This window comes from Terrapene carolina, unplaced genomic scaffold (assembly GCF_002925995.2).
Source record: "Terrapene carolina triunguis isolate 2854851 unplaced genomic scaffold, T_m_triunguis-2.0 Scaffold69, whole genome shotgun sequence".
NCBI classification, from domain to species: domain Eukaryota; kingdom Metazoa; phylum Chordata; order Testudines; family Emydidae; genus Terrapene; species Terrapene triunguis.
In genome coordinates, this window is record NW_020664420.1 from 18,159,235 (window position 1) to 18,183,384 (window position 24,150).

At 41.0% G+C, this 24,150-nt stretch overlaps 1 protein-coding gene across 1 annotated transcript in view; it reads right to left on the minus strand.

Moving 5' to 3' along the window:
- The window catches only part of LMBRD2 (LMBR1 domain containing 2), a 46,378-nt gene that overhangs the window by 1,555 nt on the left and 20,673 nt on the right, over positions 1-24,150 (minus strand). The window contains exons 8-17 of the mRNA XM_026649047.1: positions 23,401-23,514; positions 17,052-17,235; positions 15,201-15,382; positions 14,039-14,172; positions 13,607-13,712; positions 9,077-9,174; positions 7,949-8,052; positions 6,832-6,878; positions 5,280-5,385; positions 2,910-3,045 (exon numbers count right to left, since the gene is read on the minus strand). Of these exons, the coding sequence (XP_026504832.1) occupies positions 2,910-3,045; positions 5,280-5,385; positions 6,832-6,878; positions 7,949-8,052; positions 9,077-9,174; positions 13,607-13,712; positions 14,039-14,172; positions 15,201-15,382; positions 17,052-17,235; positions 23,401-23,514 (1,211 nt within the window). The remainder of the gene's footprint in view (positions 1-2,909; positions 3,046-5,279; positions 5,386-6,831; positions 6,879-7,948; positions 8,053-9,076; positions 9,175-13,606; positions 13,713-14,038; positions 14,173-15,200; positions 15,383-17,051; positions 17,236-23,400; positions 23,515-24,150) is intronic.

Below are 24,150 nucleotides of genomic sequence, written 5' to 3' on the forward strand. Positions count from 1 at the left end.
GCAGTGGGGCTGAGGGGAGCCCCCCCAGAGGGACCTATCAGGGGGCCAGGTGAGCCCAGCAGTGCTTACCTGGAGCGGCTCCCAGGAAGCATCCAGCAGGCAGGTCCCTCCCAGTCCCTCTGGCTCCTTCCTACGGTTGGCTCGGGTCGAGGGGCAGGGGCCTCTCTGCCCGAGTCTACAGGCCCTGCCCCGCTGCAGCACGCAGGGGAGCGAGACCTCCTCGCTGCCTCTGTGTGTGCTGGGGCAGGGGCAGGGCTGCGCTCTGCAGGCTCCTGCCGGCCGGGGGGGCGGGCTCCGTGGGCTGACACCGCCGAGCGGGGAGCTCTCAGCTGCGCGGTGCCCCAGGGAGGAAAGGTGAGTGGCACTGGCTTGCCGCGGTTCCCCCAACGCGGCTGCCCTGTCAGCACTTTTGGGTCTTTAAATAGCCGTCCGGGGGGAAATCCCGGACATTTTTAGCTTTTTACAAATTCCCCTCGGACGGCTATTTAAAGACTCAAAAGCCGGACATGTCCGGGGAAACCCGGACATATGGTAACCCTAATTAAAAGGTGAACAGCAGCTTTTGAGGGAAAAAGAATATGTTTCCCCAAATTGGAGGCCAAATATATGAAGACTTAAAAACACAAATATATTCAAAAGATCATCACAACTGTGTTTTTCTCTCTGTAATAATCCTGAATAGACCCAAAGCAGGGAACTGCCCTTCTAGCACTGTTCTATATGTTTTAAGATACTTTAAACTGTTGCCGTGGAAAAGAAATAGGGCTTGATTCTACCCGGACATTGGTTTTAACCAGTGTGGTTTCAATGGAATTACTCCTGATTTACACTGGTGTGAGAAAAAATTCTTACTGCTTAGACAGAATTGGTTAAGTTTTAAAACAAGTGTGTTAGAGTCTAGTTCATTCTGGCTGCTAGACCCATTGAAAATTACTGAATTTTACAGATTTAGCAAGTAGGTGAAAACACACATTAAAGAAGCAGAAATAATGCATTATATAATGTCCTGTGTTCATTTGACAAGTGCAGGAATTATGTGTGTGTAAATTATATGATGCATGGGTTAGAACAGGGGTTCTCAACCTTTTTCTCTCTGAGGCCCACCCTGACATGCTATAAAAACTCCAGGGCCCAGCGGGGGAGGGGGGCCCTCAAGGCAGGGACCTTGGGCATAGGCGTAGTTTGACTTCTATTTTGTGGGGGCAGGGGCCAGCGGGACTCGAGACACCTCCACATGACGGGGCCCAGGGAGGGAGTACCACCTCCATCCCCTGACTCACCTCAGCAGGCCATCCAGCCTGTCTGGGTTGGTAGGGAGGGGCGCACGCAAACAAAAATTATAACTAAAAGGTGGGGGGCTCAGCTCAAAAAGTCTGAAAACAGCTTAGGGTGCAGGGAGGGGTTGTGTGCAGACGGGGGATAGCTCAAGATGAAGGGAGGGGGTAGCTCGGGCTGTGCATACAGGGGGTGGCTGTGGGTGCAGGGAGAGAGGTACTAGGTGCTGTGTGCAGGTAGGGGGGTAGCTCAGGGTACAGGGAGAGGGGTGCTAGGGGCTGTGTGTTGGGAGGACTCCCCTGGGATTCCTGTTCCCAGAGGGGTCTGCCAGCCACGGAGTCAGGTCTCCCCACCTGGGGGGCTCTTACCGGCTGCCACTGCAGGAGCAAAGGGGGCTTGGAGCTGAGGAGCAGCATTAACCTGAGGAACCAGCAGGAGAGGAGGGAACGCTGCCGCTGCCTGCTCCATGGCACCAGCCAGAGCCACAGCTGCCCCGCACTGCCTGGCTCCGGCTTCCCACCTCCGACTTGGTGGGGGTGGGGGGGCAGGGGAGGGAAGAAGGTGTGGAGCTGCCCCCTGGCACTGCTGTTCTCTTGCGTAGCAGTTGGGGGGGGGAGGGGGGGGAGGGGCAATGCCCTCCATGTCCCCAACTCTGCCAATGGGCTCAGGGCTTCTGCCCCACAGGGAGCACCAGGGCTCACGACTCCAGGATTCAGTCTGGCGCCTCCCGGCTTCAGCCCTGCTGGGGGCGCAAGGAACCAGGGCTTCAGCTGGGGGGCCCTGCGGCCGTCTTGAAAGGGCTTGCAGACCCCCAGGGGGCCGTGTTGAGAACCGCTGGGTTAGAGAGTACAAGTTAATGAGTTACTACTCAATAGCACACTTACACGTTATGAGATTTTTGAAAATTTGGCCCTGTGCCTTCAAGCAAGGTGTGGACACAGTTTTGAAAATTTTGGTCACAGGGTTGTAAACAAATTTAGTAACTTACAAGACTATAATTAGGTACCCATTATGGATGAAATCCTGACCCTGAAAAAATGGGAGTTTTGCCATTGACTTCAATAGTGCCAGAATTTCTCTTCATGTGAACTTATGCAAAGTTGATGCACATGAACTTAGTAACTATGACTGAACAGCAAAAATGCATGGCTACATGTATACATATTTTTCACTTCTGCTTGTTGATTTTCTCCAACACAATTAGTTATCCTTTTTTGCTTCACCATCTGTGAATTACAGATCACCAGCAATGTGGGAAACAATCAGCTGAACCACAGTCAGCCCATGCAATGTCCTTAATTCTTTACAGGATTTCACAGAAGCGGACTCCTTCACTTTTGCCTCTATGAAATATATTTTTCACATGTATCCAATATATTTATTTTACCTATAAATCAAAAATATTGACTGAAATAACTAACTTTTACCAATTAGGCATTTGGGAGATGGAGAGGGAATCACCAGCACTTTCAAGTGGTTTCAAATACTGCCCTAGTCATCTTAAGACACAAACACTAGGGAAGATTCTGAATTCGGTTTATCAATGATATGCCTGTGAACTGGATGTAGTTGCCATGGATCAAAGAAATAATAAGTCCAAACACTTCATTTAGATAAAACTGAAAATTTCTCACCTTCCTGAGTCAAGAGGATGATCAAGAGGATCATCACTAACTGAATCCGCATTAAAATCCAAAGGTTCTGCATCTTGGAGGAGTTCTATTCTATCCCTTTCGGTCCTGCCATTTGACCTGGTATACTTAGACACGGCTGAATTTTTTTTTTTTTAAAAAAAAAGTATAGAATAAGCAAATATCATTAAACATCTTAAAATTTTGTGTCTTATAAATGCTCTCTCTCTAAGAAACAAACATAATATGCACATTACTTGTAAGTCATTCAAAAAGTAAGCCTGACTATAGCTAGATTCAATATTTGGCTAATTCTAGTTGGATGCTCACAGTTCCAACCAGTACCCCTGCGAAAAATGCACTCACTCTGATGTACAGCTTGCAATTTTTCAAAAGGGCCAACCCTTTGCCAAATCTATACCCAGTTTCACCAGAAAACTCCAAGGCACTTTTCAATTAGACCTATTTTGACACAGAGTTTAAAATTATGAGCTTTTGTAATTGGAAAAATATATTCCTCCCACACCATGATTCAAAAGTGGTTAGACAATATTGGTTGAAACTATGTTTCTTAAAACAAATGCCAAATCAAATCCAAACCAAACATTTGGGCAAAGACCATGCCAGGAAAAAAATAATCAACCCAAAGAGCCAAAGTTTCAAAAAGTTATGAATGACTGGGAACAAGTGTTAAAAGGCAATCTGTTACGCAGTCTTCACAATACCAGTTCGTGCGCCTCCTGTTATAATATTGGAATGCTGCATATTATTTGGGTGTCATTAAAATAATTTCATTTAATCACTATGGGGTGGGGGGGAGAAGAGAAATGATAACCCACCACATTTCTTCCTCAAAATTTGTACCTATCATAGTTACATGTAAGATTACTATAACTGAAAGTAGTTACATAGGGAAATTATTTCTCTCTACTCAATATATTTACTTTATTGATTTAATAGCACTTTGTGCATACTCAGTTTCACTGTATTGATGAGTCAGCTGTATTTCCTGTTTCATGAATTAGCATACCATTATTTGTGTTCAGCTCTGAGAAGCTCATGGGCAAACAGTAAAACATGCAAAAATTCAGAAATATGTACAAGTGAAAAGAAAAAAAAAAAAAAAAAAATATGGGTAAAAAACTCTCCAGTAAGCATAAAAACTAATTACCTGCACATTGAAAATTTGACCAATATTTTACTATTTTCCCTCAAGAAATACATAACTTCAAATGATTTAACATATGGTAGTTTCACACATTATAAAAAAAATGTAAACTACGAGTTTGTATAATAGGTTATATATTCAGTATATTGAATTAATATTCCGTAAGTCTAATTACTGTGACACCATACATTTGAAAGATTATCTGGGCAACTAGAAGGGTTACAGATTTTAAAATCTTAGAGTCTGTAAAAAATTGCAAGCATCCCTACCTCTCAGAACACAGTAAAACAATCCACTTTGGGCTGGTCAATACTAAAGCTGTAAGTCAACCTAAGTTACACTATTACAGTTATGTAACTGAAGCCGACATAACTTAGGTCGACTTACAGCAGTGTCTATACCAGGGGTCGGCAACCTTTCAGAAGTGGTGTGCCGAGTCTTCATTTATTTACTCTAATTTAAGGTTTTGCGTGCCAGTAATACATTTTAACGTTTTTAGAAGGTCTCTTTCTAGAAGTCTATAATATATAATTAAACTATTGTTGTATGTAAAGTAAATAAGGTTTTTAAAATATTTAAGAAGCTTCATTTAAAATTAAATTAAAATGCAGAGCCCCCCGGACCAGTGGCCAGGACCCAGGCAGTGTGAGTGCCACTGAAAATCAGCTCGCGTGCCGCTTTTGGCACGCATGCCATAGGTTGCCTACCCCTGGTCTATACCGTGCTGTGTCGACGGGAGATGCTCTCCCGCCAACTTATCTTACGCTTCTCAGGGAGCTGGCGTACAGATGTCAATGGGAAAGTGCTCTCCCATCGACTTAGCGGGTCAAATCAAAACTATTGCATCTATTGCAGCAGTGCTGATTTAGCCATATGTGTAGCTAAGCCCTTTGTTGTCAATCCCACAGCTGAGAAGAGCTGCTCAAATCATAAGGACTACAGGTCAAATCAGAGAGTCCAATAACTGACCTAGGAATCTGTGACTATTCTCAGAACCTCCCCCATGGAGTGGAAAGAGGAAATGTCAAAGATTGCCAGCCCCGTGGAGACCTACTGTCCCTCCTGGAGCGAACAGCATGGCTTCATGACACAAGAAGGGGTAAACTCAGCATGCGGAGATGATAAGCAGAAAACAAATTATTGCTACTTTTATAATTATGCTAGTGAAGGTTTTAAGAAAGTATAGAAAAAAGTGTATTACTTACGTCTGCTTGCGTTGGTATCTGAGAAACTAGATTCTTTTTGGTCTGGGTGAACATTTCTATTTCTAGTGGAATCTTCTCGGCTGTTTCCATATCGCTCTTTCCATTCCTGACCCAAAAACAAAAACAAAAAAATACACCCCATCAGCTATATGAACAAAGTTACTTACTCGGATCATATCTGGAATCCTCTGAAATTCTAGATCCATTATCTTGAGATATTCACCCTCACACAATAAACTAGAGGAGCAGTAACATAGGTGTTTATACATTAGGTGTTATTGAGTACACGCTGTGAGACTGCGTGCCTGTGTCTTCTTCAATTGACAAAATTTTAATAAATATGTGCCCTTTCATTCTAAAATATATTTTACTAGCAAGTGTTCCCCCCCCAATAGTTTTTTAAAAGTAAGTATCATAGTTATACTAATTATGTATTAAATCTATTTGTACAAAATATGCTCAATATCTCTATAGTCTATGCAGTAGAAATGAGATGTTACTTTTTGGTTCCTTCCGCCACCTGTTGGTAGGATAATACAATAGCCACACAGTCATATGATGCTTACAGTAAAAGTTCTCTTCACTTTAATATTTTCATATTAGAGTTTACATCAGTGGTTCTCAAACTGTGGGTCGGGACCCCACAGTGGATGGTGACCCCATTTTAATGGGGTTGCAAGGCTGGCATTAGACTTTCTGGGGATAAAGCTGAAGCCTGAGCCCCACCACCTGGGGCCAAAGCCCGAGCCCCATCGCCCAGGGCTGAAGCTGAAGCCTGAGGGCTTCAGCCCTGGGTGGTAGGGCTCAGGTTACAGGCCCCCTGCGTGGGGCTGAAGCCATTGGGCTTTGGTTCCCCCCCTCCTGGGGTCGTGTAGTATTTTTGTTGTCAGAGGGGGTTGCAATGCAATGAAGTTTGAGAACCCCTGGTTTATGTAAAAAAGAGGAAGGGTCTGATTCAATTTCTATTAATAGAAACTATTTAATTACATTGGAAACTATTTAATTACATTCAATATGGCTCAAATTCAGCTCAGTGGTTCCAGATCCTGAGCTGGTGTAAACTGGCATAATTCCATTGAAGACAATATAACAATTTACAACAGAGCAAGATCTTCAGTTCTAGTCTGCAGAATAAAAACCACCCAACCTTTCTGAACCATTAATTGAAAATGGTCTGGTAAGACCAAAATGTTTCATGTCAATTTAAGTGCAGTGACAATATAACACATGAAGAAAACATGTAAAATTAAGCGCTGCAGATTTGCAATAAACCAGATTCTATTTTTAATTCATTTTGAATTTAAAAAAGAAAGTTATATAGTATTTGAGTTTGAAAAGCATGCCAGGGTAATAATTAATTTCCTGCAGACTACAATAATGAATTGACTGGAGGGGGATAGACATATTACTTCTGGAATTATGACTTTATATGCCAAATTCCACACCAGTGTTATAATGGAATGAAAACCAAGGTCCTAAAGGAAAGTTGTAATACATACCAACATACAGTACATAGAAAATTAGTATAATACTTTCTAAAATATTGTCATACCCTTCTTCTATTTTCACCTTCTTCCTGCCTTTGGCGTTTTCTTTTTTCTAGAAAATGAACAATATTTTTATTTAACTAAAGAGTAATAAAAACCCATCAGTGATTATAAACAGTTAAAGCAGCAAGGATTCAAAAAGGCACTGGAATAAAATTCTTACCAATACTCTTAAAGGGATTAAATTTAATCAAAACCAATACATTTTTCATGAAGAAGGGGCTACCTGAGGAAAAACATTGAAGTTTTAAATTAACTACTTGCCTACTTTTGATAAATTTGAATGAAGCTTAATATGTACTTTCCCAATATTTAATAACATGGCAGATCAACAGATGGAGCAGGGAAGATGAATAATTCTAAAATTATAATGATGTGCCAGATGGAAGGATCTCTGTCAAAGAGAAACTAAAATGTTACCTAAAATACACAAGGGTTTTGTTTTTGATTGAAGGTCTGGCAGTTCTAAAAATGAACTAATGGGACAATGACAATATTTAGCTCTGTAAACTTAATGATGGGATATTTAAGGGTCCTTTCAAAAGAGAGTCTCTGTAAAATGCCTGGTGCCATAATTACTTAAGGTGGCGGTGCATGCACCTTTCCAATAAAAATTGAGTACAAATAACTTCATCTTATACTTTATGATTGATGTACAGAGTCTTTACGCAACTTATTAAAAACTGATGACACATTACTATAGCACCTTCCATCTGAAGATTTCAGCTTTATAAATCTCAACTAATTAAGAATCACAATGGCCCTGAAATACCCAAAAGAGTATCTCAGATTGGGATCTCATGTGAAAAACTTCACTTCTACACTACCCCTTACCACCAAGTTGGGGCATTAGTTCAGTACTGATTCCAAGAGAAGACTACTGCCTACTGAATCACAAACACCGGTTCCTGCAGCATCTAAGGTTTCCTTAGACTCTCTTTCATGTACTGATGAAGCCCTATAGTGTGCAAATTGAGAGAGGTGAGGGATTTAGACACATAGCACATTTAGTTTATAAAGTGATCCTTGCAATTTTAGATTTTGGGACTAAGCACTAAAAAGCCATAAACAATATTCAGTTTTATCACAAAATTTTAGATACATTTATTGCACCCATATTACCTCTTCTGATTAACTCCTTTCCTTCATCAATGAAGTCAGAGGTCATCTCATTGTCTCCCATGAACTGTTGGAACCCCAGCAGATTCAAACAACGAGTTCCTAAGCTGGTAAAAACAAAAAGGATAAAAGAAAAGTTTTAATTCATAAAAATCATCTGAGACAAACTGCGCCGTAGCATGCAAAGTTAGCTATCCCCAAAATGCAGGGAGAAGAACTTACCATATTGGCAATCTACATTTTAAAAAGGATATCATTTATTTTGCTGAGTAAGCAAGCTGAAAATTCAGAACACTAAGAAGGTACTTGGACCCAGATTGTGAAGGAAAGGCGTGCATCAGCCCATAAAAGTCCTTTCAATGATGTTAAATCAGAAATACAGCAAAACGGAAGCATGCTTACAATTTATTAGAAGCGTTCCCTCCTATCACTACTGCAAATAATTTAAAACAAGAAATGCACCTGCTTGCAGTAATCTCACAAATACTAAAATTATAGCTGTTGTGTCAGATCTTCGATACCACTGTAAAAACATTGAGGATTCCCCTCTGTGTAGATGACAAGTCATGAGGATGAGTTACTATAGAGGAGCCTATGTAAACTCACTCCTGGCTTCCAATGCAGGAGTCATGTCCCGGGTATCCTTATGCCACAGTGACCCCTGGCTGCTAACCAGCCTCATGGGCAACCAGATGAGAAGGCTGCTCTAACTTTTATGGGGGACTGCTCTGACCCTGGAATCAGGAGACCTGAAACCATCTTTGCGCTCTCTCCATGGTGACAACTGTTGTTCTTTGCTCAGAGAGAGAATCTGCTTGTTTTTAAGTATATTTAACAGTTTATTCATGGTGTGAAAAACTTTTTAATGTAACTTTTGCACTTTCAGACTGCTGAGCTCTGGTGAATGGTTCAACATTTTACTGAATCATTCAGCTTTTTAGGCATTTAAAAAAATGTATTGTTATCTAAAAGCTGCAGATTCTAAAATGCTAAACTGACCTACAATCTCATCTTTAATAGTTTGATTTAATATGATGATGCAGCTGGGGGTGGGGAGGAGTCTCTTATATTTTGAAATCAGTGCTAAGTAAATAATAAATGCAAAGGATTACAGATCTGTCAATTACTCACCTGAAGTAAGTGGCAATACAGAGAATGACAACCAGCATGGGATAATATATATAAAACCCATCTGCAATGAAAGACAACACTCTCATGGAGCCCATTATCTGAAGAGAAAAATGTTGATTAGTACAAAGACAAGACAGTTGCATCAATTCTTTTTGTTTCTGTCAAGAATTTACCACTGTCTCACCCATAGGGCCCAGTTACAATACAATAAGTTATCCATTCTCTAAATATCTACGTAATGAATATCTATGTAATGAATGTTGACAAGTGAAAAGTGAGTTATCAATAATGAACAGTACTGTCGCTCTCCCTGTGTCACACTGCCAAAGCTGTAGTCAGCAGGGGGCACTTGAGCTGGATCCTGCTAATTATAAAAGAGAGGGTGGTCTCTGAGGTCTACAAGACCTTGGAACTTTCACTCTCCCCATCTCTGCCCCAAAGAGTCCAAATTTTATCACTTTCTGGTAGGGCTGTCAACGATTAAAAAATTAAATCGCGATTAATCGCACTGTTAAACAATAATAGAACACCATTTATGTAAATATTCTTGGATGTTTTCTACATTTTCAAATATATTGATTTCAATTACAACACAGAATACAAAGTGTACAGTGCTCACTTTATATTATTTTTTAATATAAATATCTGCACTGTAAAAAAAAAGAAATAGTATATTTCAATTCACCTAATTCAAGTACTGTAGTGCGACCTCTTTATCATGAAAGTTGAACTTAAAAATGTAGCATTAGGTACCAAAAAAACCTGCATTCAGAAATAAAACAATGTAAAACTTTAGAGCCTACAAGTCCACTCAGTCCTACTTCAGCCAATCAAGTTTGATTACAATTTGCAGGAGATAATGCTGCCCGCTTCTTTTTTACAAAGTCACCTGAAAGTGAGAACAGGCGTTCTCATGGCACTGTTGTAGCCGGCGTCGCAAGATATTTACGTGCCAGATGCACTAAACATTCATAGGTTCCTTGATGCTTCAACCACCATTCCAGAGGATATGTATACAGTCTGATGATGGGTTCTGCTCGATAACGATCCAAAACACAGCAGACCGACACATGTTCATTTTCATCATCTGAGTCAGATGCCACCAGCAGAAGGTTGATTTTCTTTTTTGGTGGTTTGGGTTCTGTAGTTTCCACATCGGAATGTTGCTCTTTTAAGACTTCTGAAAGCATGCCCCACGTCTCGTCCCCCTCAGATTTTGGAAGGCACTTCAGATTCTTAAACCTTGAGTAGAGTGTTGTTGCTATTTTTAGAAATCTCACATTGATACCTTCTTTGCGTTTTGTCATATCTGCTGCGAAAGTGTTCTTAAAACAAACATGTTCTGGGTCATCATCCGAGACGGCTATAACATGAAATACATTGCACAATGTGGGTAAAACAGAACAGGAGACATACAATTCTCCCCTAAATTTGAGTTCAGTCACAAATTTAATTAATGCACTATTTTTTTAACGAGCACCATCAGCATGGAAGCATGTCCTCCAGAATGGTGGCTGAAGCATGAAGGGGCATACAAATGTTCAGCATAGCGGACACATAAATACCTTGCAACGCCAGCTACAAAAGTGCCATGCGAACGCCTGTTCTCAATTTCAGGTGACATTGTAAATAAGAAGCAGGCAGCAGTATCTCCCGTAAATGTGAACAAACTTGTTTGTCTTAGCGATTGGCTGAACAAGAAGTAGGATTGAGTGGACTTGTAGGCTTTGACGTTTTACACTGTTTTGTTTTTGAGTGCAATTATGTAACAACAACAACAAATCTACATTTGTAAGTTACTTTCACGATAGCGATTGCACTACAGTACGTGTATGAGGTGAATTGAAAAATATTTTTTTTGTTTATCATTTTTACAGTGCAAATATTTGTAATAAAAATAATATAAAGTGAGCACTGTACACTTTTTATTCTGTGTTGTAATAGAAATCAATACATTTGAAAATGTAGAAAAACCATCCAAAAATATTGAATAAATTTCAGTTAGTATTCTATTGTTTAACAGTGCGATTAATCACGATTAATTTTTTTAATTGCAGTTAATTTTTTTGAGTTAATCACGTGAGTTAACTGCGATTAATAGACAGCCCTACTTTCTGGGCATGCTGCAAAAACAAATTAAAAAAGAAAACACCTGTGTGATAAGGTCTCTGGCTAAGCTGAGGGTAGGGAGATCACTGGCTGGCTGTGCTCCTGTGGAACTGATTTTAATGCAGCTGAGATTTAACTGTATTTAGTGTAGGAGTCATTATTTTAGAGCACATACAGCCATGGTTAGAAATATTGTCTTAAATCTAAATCAATAAACAAACTATGCCCACAAGATTATAGTCTACCACCAAAATAATAATTCTACCAATGTTAAACCACTAATTGCTTAACAAAAAACGTATTTACTGTCATCAGTCTCAGCTTATGTTTGCTACTGATATGTACACATTTGGAGTCCATGGGCAAAAACAAATATTACTTGGAAGTTACAAGTTGCACTCATTTAGCTCAGCACAGCACACACTGTTCAGAGAGTGAAACTGAGTACAAGCCTGCCAGTCATAATTATTAGAAGGGACGAGTATCTTGACCTTGCCAAATGAATAAGACTGGAAAACAGTTTCTATTACTCCTGGGGGAATTCTGTGCCACTGCATGTGCACAGAATTCATGTCCCCCACAGATTTCTTTGCTTCCCCGCAGAAAAATGACTTCTGACGGGGAAACTGCAAAAGTGGTCATACGCCTCTCCCGAGCAGTGCGGATGCGTCATTTTGGGCGCCTAAAGCAGTTGGTGGAGAAGTAAATCACCGCGGGGTACCCCCTGCCCCTGAACCATCCTGAGGAGCCCTCTGTACCCAGATCCCCACCCCACTGAGCCCCAAGCAGCTGCACCCAGAGCCCCAGCCCACCAAGTCCCACTCCCCCAGCACCCAGGCCACCTCGATAAGCCACACATACCCAGACCCCTCCCTGCCGCTGAACCGCAACCAACTTGTAAATGTAAAGTAATGCACATTGGAAAAAATAAACCCAACTATACATACAATATGATGGGGGCTAATTTAGCTACAACTAATCAGGAAAGAGATCTTGGAGTCATCGTGGATAGTTCTCTGAAGACATCCATGCAGTGTGCAGCGGCAGTCAAAAAAGCAAACAGGATGTTACAAATCATTAAAAAAGGGATACAGAATAAGATATTCTCTATCTTATTGCCCTTATATAAATCCATGGTACGCCCACATCTTGAATACTACGTACAGATGTGGTCTCCTCATCTCAAAAAAGATATACTGGCATTAGAAAAGGTTCAGAGAAGGGCAACTAAACTGATTAGGAGTTTGGAACGGGTCCCATATGAGGAGAGATTGAAGAGGCTAGGACTTTTCAGCTTGGAAAAGGGGAGACTAAGGGGGGGATATGATAGAGGTATATAACATAATGAGTGGTGTGGAGAAAGTGAATAAGGAAAAGTTATTTACTTGTTCCCATAATATAAGAACTAGGGGCCACCAAATAAAATTAATAGGCAGCAGGTTTAAAACAAATAAAAGGAACGCACAGCGCACAGTCAACCTGTGGAACTCCTTGCCTGAGGAGGTTGCGAAAACTAGGACTATAAACAGGGTTTAAAAGATAACTAGATCAATTCATGGCGGTTAAGTCAGTTAATGGCCATTAGCGAGGATGGGTAAGGAATGGTGTCCCTAGCCTCTGTTTGTCAGAGGGTGGAGACGGATGGCAGGAGAGAGATCACTTGGATCATTACCTGTTAGGTTCACTCCCTCTGGGACACCTGGCATTGGCCACTGTCGGCAGACACGATACTGGGCTGGATGGACCTTTGGTCTGACCCAGTATGGCCATTCTTATGTAACTTCAACGGAACCCCCCGCAAAGTCCCATTCCTCCTGCACCCGGAAACCCCCAATGAATCCCTGTGCATCCAGATTCCCCACGCACCAAGAACCCCCACCAAACTGCCCACACCCAGATTGCCCCACACAGAACCCTCTCACTCCACACCTGGATCACCCCACCCTAAGCCCTTCCACACTTTGATCCTGCTGGGCTGAGCCTGCCTGCCCCATACGAAAATCGGGGGCCAGGGCTGGGAGTGGAGGCAAGACTCTGTCCCTCTTGCTTGCTATCTTGGTGTGCGTGGCGCAGGGGGGCAGAGCCCCGGAGTGTTTCTGGGGAGGCCCAGCTCTTGCACTGTGTCAGGGTTGGGTGCAGCCTCACCATCAAATCCATGTTGGGAGGTGGGGGGGAGGGTAAGATTGCAGGGTGTCTCCATATTTATTGACAAATAAAATATGCAGAATTTTAAAATACTGTGCACAGAATTTTTATTTTTTTGGCACAGAATTCCCTCAGGAGTAATTAATTCTATCCTGCTTAATACTGAGTAAGCAACAAGATGAAGAAATATGTTTTTACAGTAAACATTTAATTTCATAATTAATGTTTCTGATTGTTAAGCCATATTGCATCAAGAGAAATGCTCTCTATACTTACTGATGTATATGCAGTTGCCTGAGTGTTTTTGTGAGAGATTGATGAATCCATGTGAGTCAAACCCAAGAAATTCAGACACAGTGGTGGAGTTAAACGGCAGAATAACCTGTATAAATTTAATAGTTAGCAGCTTTTAAGCAATTTCCCCCTTAATAAAATAAAATGTAAAGAATAATATCACAACTAGATATGAGGTGGCTTTTAAAAGATGAAATGCTGAATAAGTTGCACCTATCTGATCATCAAGGATTATATCTGAAACACTATTGATTTAAAATTCATTTATTATTTAAGAGGCAGTCCCAGAAACAATATATTATTTTTATATATATATACGTATATATACATATATACATACATATATATACATATATACATACATATATATACACACACACACACACACACACACAAAATATATGGTGTACTTACATGCCACTGAAAAGGAGACTGTATGCATCAGTCTGATGGTGCGAAGCTAAATAATAATAATTAAATACACGAATCCTGAAGACAGTTGAGTAAACACAGATACTTAAGAAGAAGATGGTAAGGAAGCAAGCCATCTAGAAACAAAATATTCATTTTTTACTATTTCTTTCAAATTTACAATTATATCAAAATAATTACTGCAATACTAGACTTAAACAATTTTGCCCTGAAGTCTTTTGTTGCTAATTTCTATTGTGTCATGGAATTATAATATAACTAATGCATAAATTTAGCCTATACAGGGCTATATACAGTGCTGTCAATGTACTGCATACAAGATGTACTTAAATAAATACAGCAGTGAAATCATTTTTTTGAAAAACAAAACATGTTAGCTCCTCTAAGTTGCAAAAGTATGAAGTGTATTTTTAAACAGCTAGGAAGGATTTAAAAGGGCTACCCTCCTTTCCTATTTACAGTGTAAAATAAAGCATGTTATAGGCTGATGTTGTTGCAGTTAAACTGGGTCTAACTACAATTAGACAATGGTGATGAGTTGAACAAACAAAGAAATGGATGAATAGTAAACTACCATAAGTAGCTTGGGAGCTCTTCCTTGACTTATACGGGACAGTCTAATAATAAAACAGGCGTTTTAAAGTTCCTGTAGTTTTGTCATCATACTTCAAATGTTGGGCTCAGTTCCTACAAGGTATGCGTCTCTTAAGCCATTCACAGCTCCTAAGACTACGGACTTGCCATTTGGTGGCAGGTTGGTATATTCAGAGCAAATATCACAGGCGTGAGAACATTGAAAAAGAAACTAGTCCAGATGATAAGAGAATGAGGAGTTCCATATACCATGACAACAACCCGTCTACGTAACTAGACCAAGTTACTCCATTTTTATGTTCCCACAGATGACTGAATTGGGTCAGACTCCACCGTTTGTAATAGAGTGGTGCACAGAAGAGGAGACACTGCCACAAAATTAGTCTTAGTACTTATGTAGGTTAGAGAGCTTGTGTGGTTCAGTAGTCAGAGGTTAATTTTTCATAGATAATAGATTACAAGGGCTAAGTTTAATAAACTTGGTCTTCCTCATTACTGTAGGAACTAAAATCTGTACAATAAGATTGTTAAATGAACATTCCAAACTGACCTCTATGTAAATATAGTTGTACGTTCTTTCTGCCAATTGTATGAAGACAGCAAACAAGGACAGAACAGGTTTAGTGCTGAAAAATGTGCACTCTGACCACACAACAATTACAGAGAATGTGGCCAAAACAATAGCAAGAATTCTGTAAAACCATGGCCGAAGGAGACACTCCCAGTACCATTCTGGAAAAAAAACAAAAACCAATAAATAGCAGGATTAATACAATTTATATAAGACATAGGAAGAGATGGAAATTTTCAAAATAGCATTGTTGAGGCACGGTGCCAACTGACATGGCTAGCTGAAAAGAATCCTATCTCAAGCAAATTTGCACTAAGAGTGGAATCTGTGGGGACAGTAATGCTAAGAACAACTCATTGATTTTGTGATGCCTGTAACTTTGTCTCAGGCCTGAATTATTATTTCTGAAACAATGCAACAAATATATAGAAAAAGCCAATTTCACATTTAAAAATAAAGTATGCATACATGTATAAACTTCTAACTGGGCTGGTAATAGGAAGAAATACCCCATCCAAAAAATAAACAAAAACAAAATTCTGTGGTTTATATTGCCTATAGGAATTGGAAAGCATATTTGGAGCAATGACTGATTTTCAGTGTTTCAATTAAGAGTGTTGAATATTAAATATTCAGCTGTGAAGATACTCTGTGCATAAGATGTATGCTTCAATATATGTTAGCATAATTACAACTAGTGTCTTTGCTAGGTTAGACAGTGTTTCCCACAACTCTCAGCCCCAGACTTGGGGAGCCTGTGTCTGGGCCAACAAAGAAAAGAAAACCCTGGGTTCCTTTAATGACTGCAGTGCACTTCACCTTTCTTCTCTTCTCCTCCTCATGGGCTTGGGGAGGTGAAATGAGAGGTGCTCCTTAGATGACTGGCTGATCAGAATGGTGCCAAATAAGACTATTGGCTCCTGCCACCCAAGGAGAGGGCTTATTAACCCTTCCCCTTGCTTGAGGAACTATTCTTCATCTAGGAGCAGAAGGTCCTCCTTTGGGATTAGAGAAAGACTGGGTTTTGCCCCTTGCTGTGGGCATCATGCTAGTCACCTTTTTGACAGTAGGAAGACATTTTTGCCAAATTGCCAGATTGGCCTGGTATGGGATTTTTGCCTCTCTTTCCACAGCTCAGGGACCTAGAGAATAGGTTAGGTTATTAAATTCATGTTGTTGGGATTTGGCAGGTTTACAGTGCATCATTCTATAGTGGGTTAGTTCCCTGATAAACTGGAAATGGAAGTTGGATTACAAGAAGGCATCTCATCTCCTAAAGAAGGAGCAGAATGGGGCTGGGACTCCAAGTGTCTGGTACAGCGAGAAAATAACATTTTCCCCATACCCTCAATTCTTCTATTTGGGGATGGTGGAAGAGTCACAGCAATGGTACTGGGACAACTTAAAGGTATGGAGAGCTGAAGGCACCCCTCTCTAAGGTGTTACGGTTTATGGAAGGCAGGATGACCTGCACTGGATGAGCTATTGCTGGATACTTTTCCAGATGTATTGTTGATACTGTTGCAACTTGTTTTTCTTTCTGTAATGTCCAGGAAAAAGCTTTAGGAATTTCTATGGAGGTGGCCATTATATAGTATAAGTGTGCTCTTGATTTGCCTACAAATTAAGTTTATTATCAGAAATATAACTGCTTTTTGGCAACTGGGGGAGGCGGTGTGTCTATTCCATCACGTGAGCACAAGGGAATGTATATTTGCTTACTACTACTATACATGAATATGACTCACGTAGGAGAAAAGATGCCATGCTCTACAGGAAAGCATGAGTTATAGTCATTTAGATACTCAACATTTGTATGACAACACGTACCAACAGTTGGTGTGTAGAAATATCGGGTAATTCTGTTTTCAGGTTCTTGGAACTGAAAAGTATGAACAAACTGACGAGTTGCACTGGTTTCGTTTTTCGCAACATCCTCCAAGTAGAATGCTTGTTCTAAAAGAATTCGCCACTGCACCTGCGTACGACGGTGTCTCTGAACTGAATAAATTACCTATAGTAAACAAACCCCAAAGTTTCAGTTACAGAACGCTTGCTCCAAGAAATGGGAGAAAATTGTTACATTCCATACTGACTGTTCACAATGTCATATAGGTGTATTTTGAGCTGAGTTAAACTGTGTTAAGGATTGAGTTAAAACCAAATTTGGAGCTGAATGGGTGTGAATGTAAGAGAGCTGTAAGAGACAGTTAAGAGGTCACACCTAAAACAAGGCCTAACAGAGTCTGCCCAGAAACTAGGACCATGTGGGCAGAGGGTTCCAATGGATGTTGTTTTGACCAGGTCTGTCTGTGGGTGTGGAAAAGGCTAACTGGAGGGCAGATAAGAAACGGAGGTCTGATCTACACTAAAAAGTTAAGTTGACCTAAGTCAACTTGCATTGACCTAGTTGTGCATGTCTCTACTCTTATACAGGGAGTCCTCGGACTTACGACGCCCGACTTACGTTGGACACGACTTACAACGCTTTTCAATTGACTGCCCGTTTCGCCCTTATGATGCTCTATTTGCATAAATTTTGCTTGAAATCACTTCCTGGTTGTGTTATACTGGTATGGAGCTGGAAGGGGTCATTTCTGATTGGCTTCGAGGCAGCAAGGTAGCTTGTTGCTCGGTAGGGTTGCTGCTTGTTTTTGATTGGCTCAGCCAATCAGAAAGCTTAAACAGTGATTGGCTGAGGCTTATCATGTATGCCGTTCTCCCTGGCTTTCTAAGCCTGTGTTACCGGCATTCTGAGCAGCATATGTAAGTTTATATGTTTATTTGAATGCTGTTTACAAAATACAGTGTACAGTAAATACATTGATATTGCAACATTAGTCATCTATAATTCAAAACTGGGTTACTGTGGTGAAAATAGTGTATCAAGCCTTGGTTCAGGAACCAATCCCCTCTTCATACCATTGATTCCTATGGGAAAGCAGTTTTGACTTACAATGCAATTCTGAGGAACGAATTGTGTTGCAAGTCCGAGGACTCCCAAGGTCTCCAGCAACCATATGCATCTCATTACAGCAACATAACATCACCTCCCCGAGCAATGCAGAGGCATGGCTGACCTATTTAGGTCAAGGCACTGTGAGTGTAGATATTGCATCAACTGTGTTGACCCTAATAATCCTCCAGCAGTTGTCCCACGATGCCCCTACCTCTGCAACAGTGGCCAATCCGGTCACAATTTTGAACTCCACTGCCCAAGGTCACAGAGACCGGAAGCCACATTCGCCCCTTTAAAGCCCCTAGTCTTTTTGAAATGCCTTTTCCTGATTGACTAACTTGATGAGCACACCCACTAGCTCACCTTTGCAAGCATCTGACCATGCTGGCCCCAATGACACAAAAACTACCAGATGCACTCCTGCCTGAAGCAGGAAAGAAGTCATGGAGCATCTCAGCATATGAGAAGAGACTGTGCAAGCACAGCTAAGGAAAAGCCGAAGAAATACATACATCTATGTGCAGATTGCACAGGGGATGCTGAAACGGGGGCAGAACACAGATGGAAGTGGTGTCATGGGAAAGTGAAGGAACTTCAGCAGGCATACCAGAAGGCAAGGTATGCAAACAACAAATCTGATACTGCCCCACAGACCTGTTTCTTCTATGATGAACAACATGCTATAGTTGGAGGGGAGTACACTAGCCTCCTGCCTATGACTGGACACTTTGTGGGACCGAGGCAGAGCCCCCCCGAGGCACATGGCAAGATGGAGGGATGGTGGCAGCGATGAGGAAGGGGGCTGAAACCATGCAGCGAGTCAGGAGCTATCAAACTCCACTGAACTCCAGCCAGTCCCACGTGGTGAGTGCAGGTGAGCCCTGGTAAGCATGAACATACATTATTCCTTGTAAGAATTTTTTTACTTTTTTGTTTCCCAAAATCTCATCTCCCCTTCCTCCCTTGGCTGCCCACCTGCCCTTCTTCCCCATTTAAAAATGGTGCCCATCCCATCTACAAGTATAAAGAAAGTAAAATGTTAGAGAATAATTTTTTTAAAAAGAAGCATTATAGTCTAAATACACAATCCACATCCGATCATTGTTCTTTTACCTCTAGCTGAGCACAGGACAAGGCAGAGGTGGTGTCCGCACTTCCATTCTTTGGTTTGTTGGGCTAGACAGGGGACCACATGGAATACTTTGTTTATCTGAACAAGAATGTCCCTTTTATCCTTGAGCGATCTTGATGAAATTTTGATGGAAATACTCTAGAATATTCTCCCAAACATTTCAAGGCATTGTAGTTTCTTGTTTCTTCCCCCACAATAGGACACTTTCTCACACCATTCTGCGATGAGTCCCGCTGCCACCATTACAGTAAATAGGCTAGCAGCATATGGGCCTGGGCTGGCTTCAGAACACCAGTAGAAGCTAGTTTCTCTGTGTATTGGTCACCCCCAGGAGGGAGATATCAGCCAAAATCACCACTGCCTGTAAAGATATTGGTAATATTCACCACACTTTCCCTATAGGAATACCAGGGGCACCTAGCATCTAAACTTTCTATGCAACAGTACACCCTCCTCCTTTCATGGTAGGCCAGGGCCTGCTCACCATGGTTTGACCTGTAAAGCGGTGCTGAAATGAGGCACTCCAAAGCTACAGTGACAATTGGCATTTCTTTCTAAAGGTATTTAGGAGAAGAATATAAGGGAATTTTGAGACTTATCATTCCCTTTCTGTTGTGACTAAATCTTAAAGGTACCTGTTTTAATCAGCAGCCTCTGGTGTGGTGGCTTGAGAGGTGCCCCCTCCACACCCGCTGAACATCTGACCTTATCAAGAGGAGAAAGAAGTGGACTAGGAGGATATGTTCTGTGAGATCCCCCAGTTCTCTATGACTACTGGCAATGAACAAAGGGGTTAGAAGGGGCCATATGGCCATGATCATGGAGAAGGACCAAGAATGAAGAGATCAGTTCCTTCAAGAGAGGCAAAGGATCAGAAAGGTGCATTGAGAAGTGCACCAGGATATCAAGGGCTTGCTAAGGCAACTCAGATGTTGCAGAGCATTATCAACCTACATGTCCAAAGACCCCAGACTCAGCAGCCTTTCTAATCCATGGTCACTACTCCACACATACCCCTACCCCACCCTCCATACACATCATAACAGATTGCAGCATGGTATGAACCCTTACCACTACCATTCTATGCCAGAGGAAAAACAAGGAGAATCATAACTATACATACACCAACCTGTGAAAACCACAAGATCAGCCACAAGGCACTACATATTTCGTAACATGACAAACATACATTTTTAATACATAAATGTAAATGTTTGTTTATTTGGATCTTTACAGTACTGGTTACCCTGTTACAATGCTGCTAAAATGTGTTTACCTTGTGTTTTTGCACTTTAATTTTGTTTCCTGTTTCTTTGCAAATAAGGTTCTATTTTTGGAAACTCAATATATTTGTTAACTTCCACCAAGCATAATTGCTGCATTACAGAATTCATAGTGGGAGTCAGTAACTCACCATACACACAAAGGCACACTAGTTCATAAAAGCATCACATAACACTGCTGTGGCTGACTGCTAAAATAATAGTCTTTTAAAGCCTCCCTGAGCTGTATCACTCCATGGTTGGCACTTCCAATAGCTCTTGTGTCTGGCTGTTCAAATTCAGCAGACAACCAGCCCACCTCAACCCTCCACCCTTCCGGCAGACTTTTTTCCTTTGCCTCTCAAACATCATGCAGTACACAACAACATGCATCTATAACGATGGGTATTTTTGCCTCACTGATAACCAAGCTAGTGAGTAAACAGCACCAGTGACACTTCAATCTACCAAAAGTCATCCTGCTGAGCTAGTAGTTGAATCTTTCTTTGGTGATGTCTAGGTAGCCAGTGTATGACTTCACGAGCCCCAGCGGGGCACAACGAGTAGGCTGGGTCCCACAGAATCACTACAGGCATTTCAGTATCGCCAACGGTAATGTGCTGGTCAAGAAAGAATGCCCCTTCTTATAGCTTTTGGAAAAGTCCTGTGTTCTTAAAGATGCGAGTTTCATGCACCTTCCCTGACCAGCTCATGGAGATATCAGTGAAGTGTCGGCAGTGATCCACTAGCACTTGCATAACAAACAGAAAGGGATGCTTTTCTACATATCCACTAGCAAGGTGAGGTGATGCCAGAACAGGGATACATGACCTATTGCTGCAAATCCACTCTGATTTCCTGCATACTGCCAATAGTCATAGTCTTATGCAGCAGGAAATGCTTAGTGGCCTCGCACACTTGGATGACAACAGCCCCCACTGTGGATTTTCCAACTCCAAACTGATTGGTCACTGACTGACAGCAATCTGGCATTGCAAACCCACAGAGCTTGATGGCCACTTGCTTCTCTACGGTCAATGCAACTCTCATTCTGGTGTCCTGCACTTGAAGTCTGAAGCAAGATCAGCACACAGATTCAGGGACGTGGCCTTTCGCATCTGAAAGTTCTGCAGCCACTGCTCATCATCCCAAACCCGCATTACAATGCGATCCCATCAATCACTGCTCGTTTCTCAGGCCCAGAAGTGGCAAACCACTGTGTGGAACTAGTCCATGAATGGCAGCAGCAACCTGGCATTTTTATTCACTGTGCCCAGCACCCAGTTATTGTGATATTCCTCATCTCTTTTTCCTCATCACATCCCCACTTGTAGTAATACTCATTCAAGTTTCACAAAGGAGAATAATGCATCCTGTATTAGCAATGGTCATTAAAATTTTGATGAGCTCTACAGGGTCCATACTTCTGTCAGGCAGATGGGCAGAGACTGAAAAGTAGCACGTAGGACTGTGGGAATTTTAAAAAACAATGCAAAAGTTATGCGATAGAACAAGCATTATGGGATGGGACCTTGACCTTTAGTTCCCAGAAATCCCTAGGGAAATTGCTGCTATCCCACAAAGCACTGCGAAAATGTTTAACAAAGCATTGAGCTGGATGGCAGTGCAGGGAATGCTGGGATATTACCCATGGCATATCACATTTTCCATTGATGCAACCATTTGGAGTGAGAAGGCACAGCAACGACAAACAGCCAAGTGTACCCGCACTCGAGTGATATACAAAAGCTGGCAGCAGTATGGCAACGTAGCTTGTGTCAAATGAACTCTGTAGTGTAGATTTGGCCTGAGAGAGACTTAGGGTATGTCTATACTGCAAATGGGAGGTGTGACTGTAGCAGATGTATACGTACCCAGGCTAGCTTTCATCTAGTTAAATCAAAGCTAGCTTGAGTAACAACAGCAGTGTAGTTGTGGCACCATGGGATAGCTACTCATATATGGTTCCCGGGTGGAGCTGTACTTGCGGTATACCTACACAAGTTACAATCACACCTCCTAGTTGCAATGTAGACGTAGCCTCAGAAGGAGAGCAAGAAAGTCAAGCACCAGTCTGTAAGCCCTGGGAAAAGGTGTGACCCTTGGAAAAGCCTAGAGAGAGGTTCTGAGTCAGGAGTGCTGACTGAAAGAGGTTTAGGCCTGTTAACTAAGAAACTACTACTTTTGCTTTTAGTTTCTCCTGCATTTGGAGAAGCAGGACTTTGTACGTTCCCTGTAAACAGACAAAACTGCACTGAATAAGATTCCATCATCAATTTCTACTCCCAAATGGGACAACTTACAAGGCCCTGAACAAACTAGCTGCTAAAGTTGAAAAGGAGCAACAGGTACAAAGATGACTTCTGCCTATTTTTTATGGTGTGTATTTAATTCTATTTATAAAAAGAGATGTGAAAGGAGTATTTCAAAACTGAGCATTTCTTTCCCCCACCATTTTCTTTCTCTATCTCCCCAATGTGTTTTGTGCGCTTTCACTATAATATCTGTTTGAGATTCTTCATTACAGCACACACAGTGCTATGCCTAATCACACCTATTTACAACATGCTACAACATATCACGGGATAAGCAATTTTTATTCCTTTAGATATTCCTTTTGAATTTCACACATTAATACATGTTTTGTTCCACTTTCAGAAATAGAACAAACAGGTACGGTTTTACAAGCAGAATAAAAAAAAAATATATCATGCAAATTAAAGATCTCAGTTTATTTTAAATGTCAACTAATTTAGAACAAACAATGGTCTTAAATGAATACATTAGCAGGAGAAGTGATGTTGCAATAGAAACTTATCGAGTTACCTGTTTGTGAAGTTTGACCAGACTTTTCTCACTTGGATAGTTGTTTTGCCTGTCATCAAAATCTTCATAGTCATCCATGTTCCTACCCATTCTTTCCTGGTATTCAGTAGGACACTGGTAGGAAAAGGAAAATAATTGAAATACTTCATTTATGGAAGCAGAGCATACATGACCAGTAGGATAGGTCTTTTATTGAAGTCTTAAAATATTTTTTGGACAGTGGATGCAACTGAAATGCATTTCACTTAAAATATTCAATTTCTTTCCCCTCCGACACTGCAAAGGATTTACTTGTAAAAGTGGAGTCTGCATTTCCCTGAATGTAAATGATCACATTCTAAGAATATAAAAAAAGACATCTTGTTAAAGAAAAATGTATTTTATTCAAGTTTGTATGAATAAATTCAGAATAGGATACAGCACATAGAAGTAGAAAGAATATTTATCTTTTTCAGTTATCCTTTACAACGTAATTTTAGTGCTTGATATGGAAACAAATATATATCAGCCACCAAAGAATAGCTCAAACTATATTTATAGAAGACAAGCAATTATATACACCAGGGGTCGGCAACCTTTCAGAAGTGGCGTGCTGAGTCTTCATTTATTCACTCTAATTTAAGGTTTTGCGTGCCAGTAATACATTTTAACTTTTTTAGAAAGTCTCTTTCTATAAGTCTATAATATATAACTAAACTATTGTTGTATGTAAAGTAAAATATTTAAGAAGCTTCATTTAAAATTAAATTA